Raw genomic sequence first — 7,739 nt, 5'->3', positions numbered from 1 at the left:
TGATGACAGATCGGTCACATATATCAGGAACAGTAAAGGTCCTAGTATACTTCCTTGCAGAACGCCACAACTCACTGGGAGGGGGGGGGGACAACCTGGTAGTTGCAGGTTGCGTTTTTTTGCGATTGTTTCTGAAGAGCTTATTTGGGCTTATTTTCTAATGTTGTTTTTTCATGTCAAGGACCCCCAGATTCATGTATTTGTCCGCGGAACCCCATTTGAAAATATTTTAAATCTATCAAGAATGTACAAGATTTGTGTTTATTGTTTTAAAGATTTTCTAAACATTTCAATTTTTTTTAAATAGCACATCTACAAGCTCACAATGCGTCGTGATGCAACACGAAGTGAGCTTGTAGATCTGCTTTTTTCAAATAGCCAATGTAAAGTGGAAAAACTTAGCCTAGCCGATTCTTTTGGGCTTGTTTTTACAAATCTGTCCGCTTGTTTCTCTTGCAAAATCTGGCAACACTGCATAAGAACCACCTCTACTTGTGACGCGTAGTTCCCACAGCACACCTCAACTTGCACCCACCTCAACTTGTTACACACTGTGTGAACTGTGTGAAGTGCTTTGGGTAAGTCCACCTTAATGAATTTAAATGTGCAAGGATGTTTAGTAGTTTGAGCCAGGGATTAGGTATGCTAGCTGATATTGATATGTGATAATGTATCAACTAATAGGCCTAGTTGTAGAATAGATTTAAAGACAAGCAGGCCTACAATTTTATAGGGTTTGCTTTGTTCGAGAATAAACACTGAGGTAAACTTATATTTTAAAAGCATTCTGTCACAATAGCCTAGCCCAGTGGTTCTCAAATTGGGGTCTGGGGAACCACAGGGGTCCTTGAGGGGGTTCCAGGGGGTCCCCTGCAAAATGAGGAACAGTTTAACCACAGTAACCCTATTTTATACTCAGGCTATTTGAAAATAGCTGATCTACAAGTCCATGCGTTGACAATAAAATAACTGGTGACAACTTTAGAGAGGAGAATTAATAGAGATGATGTGGTATTGGGGGTGTAGAAGTGTCACGCAAAGAAAAAATACATTTCCTTTTTGTCTGCCTCATAATGCTTGAAGTTGTCAACCTGAAGACATTTGGACATATCTTATCCTGATTCCTGAACTGCTCAGTGCTCATAATTCTGTGTCACTACAACAAAAGTTGGATTTCAACCGTTCTCTTCTGTAAGTAGGACTAATGTTTGCTGTCTTTGCTGTCCATTTAATCCTGTGCTGCTCGACTGTAAGAGATATACCATGTCGTATTCTGGCTATGTTCCAGGTGGACAGCCATAGAGAATATTGAGAAAATGTTGCAGGTAAGTTTTGATAGCTGGTATGATTTGTAAAGATGGGGATTTTAAATGACTGTGGACTTTGTAGCACCATATTGTTTGTCTAACAATAGGATTAGTGATGAACACACACACACACACACACACACACACACACACACACACACACACACACACACACACACACACACACACACACACACACACACACACACACACACACACACACACACGATGGATTTGGAGCAAAGTAATCCAAACGTAAACCAGAAAATCACACAACAATCATATCTAATCAGTGAAGTATTCAATGAGATTACAATAAACAGCATGATTTGTAATCTTTCCTGTCCCATTATATTCTTCCCCACACTGATTCAAATCTAACAGTCATCATAGTGATATTTTGCCTCATATACTTTGAGATATTTGTGACACATTTACAGTAAGTTATTCAAAGTGCATCATAGCGGACAATAATCTGAGGGTTGGGCTGCAGTTTCACAATTTACTTTAGCTACACTGAGCTTACTGTAAACAGAGGGTTGAGCTTTCCTTTTCATTTTAGGTATGTAGGACACATGTTTTACCATGTGAATTCTGTCATAAGAAGCATATTATGTAAGGGCATTCACACATACTCATGTAAAAGAGCAAATCTGTTCACCAAAAATAGCTGATCTACAAGCTCACACTGCATGATGGTGTGATGTGAGCTTGTAGATTGGCTATTTTGGCGAATGTTTGCCCCAGATATAGGAGGGACACTAGGGTTAATGTGTCCGATTTTCTAATTCTGAAAATGTCATTACTCATTGGAATGTTTGCTGTGTTGTCTCATGCTGCTGCTGCTGCCCTTCTAGGAATTGCTGCTCACCACCACCTGTTGGTTTGGATCTGCTTTTCTGTACTATGGGGGGATTCAGAAGGGCTCTTATTTGGAAAGGGAGCTGTAGTGTGCTCCTCAGAGTACCTAAAAGCAGATCCATTCATCGCCAAACCAAATAAATGTATTCTTAATTTAATATTCATTAAATATTTTAATTCAATTTGTGAGTTGTCCTGACTGAAATATTGTCTGTTGTAATTTTACAGACAGAAATGTTGCCCTTAACGGAACACCTGTCTACAGAACCCACAATGGAGACATCGGAGTCCCCAACAGAAAATTCCTCGATGGTTTCTCCAGCTGCCACCAACGGACCCTTCCTGGATTCCGAGTTCCGTTACATGCTCCTGTCAGCAGGTTATGGCATCATCCTCGTCTTGGGGTTCTTCGCTAACTGCTATGTCCTTTTTGTCCTGCACCGTCTCCGTGGGGCTAAAGCCATGCGAGAGATCCGTATCTACATGACCAACTTGTCTGTTGCGGATTTCCTGTTCGTATGTGCCCTCCCATTTTGGATTGGCTACTACAGTCGCCATGGTGACTGGGTCTACTCTGACTTCCTGTGCAGACTGACTGGCTCGATGTTCTTCATCAACACCTACTGCTCCATCCTGTTCCTTGTAGCCATCAGTGTCAACCGGTACTGGGCGATCACACAGCCTCTGGATGCAGCTAAGTCTGACAACTGGCGCCGTGGTGTTGCTGTTACCATCACTATTTGGGTGGCAACATTATCAATGGCCATTCCATTCCTGTTGTCACCAGCAGTCCATGTAGATGAGAGGAACGTGTCACGATGTTTTGAGGGATACCATGGGGAAAGTGACTCGGAGAAGCGAGTTGTGGCAGCCACACATTTTGCCATCATTGGCATGTTCTTTGTGGTCTTTCTCCTGGTAGTGGTTTGTAACCTCCTTATTGCCCGCGCCTTGCTGACAAAATCACCTATGCAAAGACACAGTTCTGCATCCTCTGCCACTAAGCCCAGAGGAGTGAAACACAAGGCTCTTCAGATGTTGGGTGCAGTTGTGGGAGTGTTTGTCGTGTGCTTCCTGCCCCATCATATAATTCAAGGCCCCTGGACATTAGCAGTTCTGGAGATCGGGGAAGGCTGGGGCAGCACGTCCTGGGACCTGCAGACTCGTCAGGCTCTCAATGATGCCCATCAGATCACCCTGCTACTTATGGGGCTCAACTGCATTCTGGATCCTGTAGTTTATTGTTTTGCCACAGGGAAGTTCAGAAACTTCATTGTGGCCCACTTCAAAAGAGTAATAAATAGAGAGTCTTGCTCACACACGGCCATCACTCAGATTAGCATGGCGAGCAAGCACCAGAGTGAGAGACGGTCAAATGAGCCACTGGAGGTAGAGGACTAGAGAGAGAGAGACTTGAAATGTTGAAAATAATGTAAATAAGAGATGTATATTATCTAATTTATTAACTCTATACAGGGATTTTTGGCCACATGTGTACGTGAGAAAGGTTCTGCCTTCCTTCTGTCATTTGGCCACTTCTTTAAGAACACTGAACATTTGCCAATAGAAATACAATATTTGGATGGAGGTTGTCACTCCTGAACTGGTATCCAATTTCTACAAGCTCAGTGTCTAACCACTGTCTCAGACACTTACCCTGACCTGAACCACAGCAAAACCATACCTAAACTTAACCATCTCTAACCTGATGTCTGAACACAACCATTTTAACATCATACCTGAATCAGGTTGGCTCTGCTCGACTGTGGCTCTATGAGCAAAGTGTTGTCATTATGATGCTCCCAGTTCAGGATCCAGTACTTTACTGGTGTTTACTTTGTGTTTTTATTTCTGATTATCATTTTGTTTTTGTGCCAAGTGTATTTTTTATTATGTGGTGAATATCCAAAGGGGCTAAATGCTGTTTTTATTTATAATTAAAAACAATATATTTATGTCTGCATGCAACTGTACTGTCTACTGTGCTTGACCTTTAATAGGGAGTAATGGTTTCGTTTGCACCCGTTTCTCACTCATGTCCTTTGCTTTGTGTAACAGGAGGTGGAAAGAAAGTTTAAAGAGCATTCACATTTTCTGCAAATAAATCAAAGGATATTGAATCTAATCTCTAGCCTACCTACTGAATTACCATGTCACATAAAAATTTGAATAGCAATAACACAAGTTACAACCAATTGAGGCCATGACACTATAAAGTCCAGAGTTATTGTTTCCGCCAGGCCGAAGGCGTGGCCAAGACTAAGTTTTTGCCCCTGTCCGTCCGTGCTTTCGTGCTTTCGTGCTTTCGTCCTTTCGTCCTTCCGTCCGTCCGTCCGTCCGTCCGTCCGTCCGTCCGTCCGTTTGTGTACAGCTAATGTCCGGCACCGTTGGATCGATTGGCGTGAAACTGTGCACACACACTCCTGGAGGCCAGAGCAGAACCTCTGCCCCAATTTTGTCACATCAGGCTGTGGTCTATAGCGGCACCAGGAGGCCGATCTTTGCAAAACACATATTTTAACATTACTCCTACAGATTTATGTCCGATTTTTCATATTCCATCCTGATTGGCTTCCAAAGTTTGCTGGAGTGCTCCGGTCAAATCATGATCAACGCGTCCGATTGCCGTAAAACTTTGCACGCACATTCCCACTAGGCCCAGGAAGAAATGCCAAAATCGGCCCCATGGTGGCGCTATAATAGGCCGATTTGGACCGATTGGTGTGAAACTTTGCATGCACACTCCCTGAATAATATTTCGGGACAATATTTTAAAATCACGTTAAACCTGCAGCCCTTACTATCCTACACCAAAGTAAAATAATAAGTTAGTCTGGAAACGTTTCCATTAGCCAAGGCTTTGTTAATCGCTTAACCCATTTAGGGCGGGAACCGCTATTTGTAACTAAACCTTTCAAGACGGAAACCCCTTTTGGGGTTCTTGTTGCTATGTACAGTATATAGCAACATACATTTTTTGTCATTTTTGAATAAATATTCGACTTTTTTCAGAAAACTTAGGTCAGGATCTAGAAGGCGTTTTTAGAATCGTCCTCAGGTCTAAATGGGTTTTTTACACTGTACAAGGTATAGGTGCAGCATACAGGTTCAAGCTCTATAAACCATGGATATATGGTCCACTTGCCAGTACAATGTAAAATGCTAGTGTTAATTTAACTCGGATAGTATGAAAATGGACCCGTCTAGCCTCGTTCCCAGCCTTTTCCCTGGGAACAAGTGTCTATAGTAACAGTGACAAATAGATAAAGATAAAGGCAGAAAAAAAAGAAGAAGAAACAGGAAGCTGTTTGGACAAAGTAACAGAAATTATAATCTTCGTACTTATTTACTGTCTATTTACTTCTCAAATTCAAAACATGGGCCGCCCTAGGGTGGGTTCGCACTAGGTGCCTTTTTATAGCTGTTTTCTGCATTTTGTCTGCTGAAAAAGAGAAGAGAAAAAAAGAATTAGGGCGAGGGCCTCATGTGATCACACATGCACTTCAATATAAATTACGAAATATTGACAACAACGTTTTAAAATAGCCAGTGTAGATGTGAATGATTTACCATAAATGTATAAACGGAAGTCGGATGTCAGCTCAGCAATGTGTTTTTGTGTAGGCCTATGTGTTTCTTTTTTTCATGTGGTCTTCCTCTTTTTTGAAGAGAAGCTTAGATAAAGATCATGATCTCATTCATTGCAGGTCTAAATAGATATTCTCTTAGTATGCAGGGTTTAGAAGTAGAAATAAATACATAAAAAGCACCAACTTGTCTTGTTCTGTTTGTCCATTCCTGACATGGTGGAGTCTCCCGTCGATCCGACAGAACTGTATATACTGTACATGTTAGGACTATTGTTTAATACATAGGCCATTAAAGTCCTCATGGTTGATAAATGTTTAATAAATATATTGGGTGTCCAGTGTGATATCTTGTCACCCAGCAAACCCTTTCATCATCTGTCAACTCATTCTGTAATGTTTGAGTTATTTTGAAAGACAGTAAACAACATTATGAGTGTATATGATAAGCTACATTAAACAGAGAAGACTAGGCTGGTATTAAAGTCCACAAAGGAAACAGCCTGTGTGTCAAACCACACTCACACATCCATCATCCATCACAGTGGAGCTTCAGTGGTCATGTTTCCATTTGATGCCATTTTGACACTAGTTTCATGTTTGCGTGTGTTTATCATGGGTGGGTAGTAACCATAACTCTAGCACTAATGACATGTTGCAAGTCATATATTAATCACTTCCTCTGATCTCTTTCTTACCCCTTTTTTCTCCCCAATTGTGTCATTATGTCAATGAAATCCTCCCCACACACATTTGTGTGTTGTCACTGCTGTTGTATCCTACTACTACTAGTAACACCTACCGGTGAGGAGCCCCCACCGGGAGTTCGTAGAGCCTTCGTCCTACTTCTCCCGCCCACACACACCCTGCTGACAGTCGCCGCCCCAGCCTGTAGGATTACGTGCAGTGACAATTATCACCCTCCCTACCCGGCTTCCCTCTCCTGAACTCCGGGCCAATTGTGTTCATGTAGACGCTAGACAAAGCCAGATGCACCACGGTGGATTCGAACCCACAGTGCCTGGTGGGCGGGCACATTACCACTGCACCACCCGAGCGCCCCATTGATCTCTTTCTGCATCATATCCGCACACAATAAAACTTGACAACAGTAGCTTGTTTTCACATTTCCAAGAACAGCGTTTTGCACAAGATGAAAGGAAACCCAATGAGCGAACTCCAAGGACGTTAAAAAGCCTTTTAATCTTTTTACACAATATTTGCACATTGATCATCAGTCATGAGTCATTTTTGTTGTTTGATGAAATATTTCCCTGGTTGTTCAGGACAGATTTCACCCCCACTGTGTCATGTAAGGTAGGTGTTTAAATCTGGCGTAGTGGGATTTCTGTACAAGTACCTGTATAATGGCCGGGATCACCGCTGGTTGTGCTAGAGCATTGGTTTTCAACTGGTGGTCCGTGGACCACTGGTGGTCCGTGAAGGTATTGCATGTGGTCCCTGACCATGCATTTACCAATGTAGGAAAGTGAAGATTTGTATTTTATTTTATTTTATCGTCCACTAGTTGAGAAACAGTGCAGTAAATTACCTGGCGACATATGATGACGTGTCAATGTTGTCAGTTACTGGGAATCTGGAAGATTAGAATCTCAAGGGAAATTGTACCGTGCATGGTTGAGTCACCATTATTAGGAAATGTTCCCATAATCAATCGCATGTGTCTGCTTGCTAATACATATGTTGCAATGAATCAGTTACCATGAGTTCAATATGGAAGGTTAAGAGAACAGAATAAGCTTGAGCTCTGGACCACTAGCACATCTCAGTTAAATAATGACTTGATTCAATTCACCTCGAATTAACAAATTAAATGAAGCCCTTAACATTCAAGCTTTTCCCCCTACACCACGCCCATATCCCCCCTTCCAACACCACGCCCATATCCCCCCTCCCAACACAACAGTGGTCCCCAGGTTGATTCTCAGTCAGGGTGGTGGTCCCTGTTTCATAATCAGTTGAA

The 7,739-nt window shown here is 42.1% G+C and overlaps 1 protein-coding gene across 3 annotated transcripts; it reads left to right on the top strand.

Moving 5' to 3' along the window:
* Positions 1–1,088: 1,088 nt before the first annotated feature.
* Positions 1,089–4,131, top strand: LOC308074376 (platelet-activating factor receptor-like). Of its 3 annotated transcripts, none has more exons than XM_080413808.1 (2): positions 1,089–1,191; positions 2,397–4,131. In XM_080413808.1, exon 2 carries the CDS (start codon positions 2,403–2,405, stop codon positions 3,567–3,569), a length of 1,167 nt encoding a protein of 388 aa, XP_080269934.1. In that variant the 5' UTR covers positions 1,089–1,191; positions 2,397–2,402; the 3' UTR covers positions 3,570–4,131. The 3 variants fall into 3 exon arrangements, with proteins under 3 accessions (XP_080269934.1, XP_080269935.1, XP_080269933.1); XM_080413809.1 differs by having other exon boundaries at positions 1,094–1,191; positions 2,401–4,131; XM_080413807.1 differs by lacking the exon at positions 1,089–1,191 and adding an exon at positions 1,309–1,325.
* Positions 4,132–7,739: the final 3,608 nt, after the last annotated feature.

This window comes from Gymnoscopelus braueri, assembly GCF_963280865.1.
Source record: "Gymnoscopelus braueri genome assembly, chromosome: 19".
NCBI classification, from domain to species: domain Eukaryota; kingdom Metazoa; phylum Chordata; class Actinopteri; order Myctophiformes; family Myctophidae; genus Gymnoscopelus; species Gymnoscopelus braueri.
The sequence above is the reverse complement of the archived record's forward strand: the minus strand, read 5'-3'. Positions and strand labels throughout refer to the sequence as shown.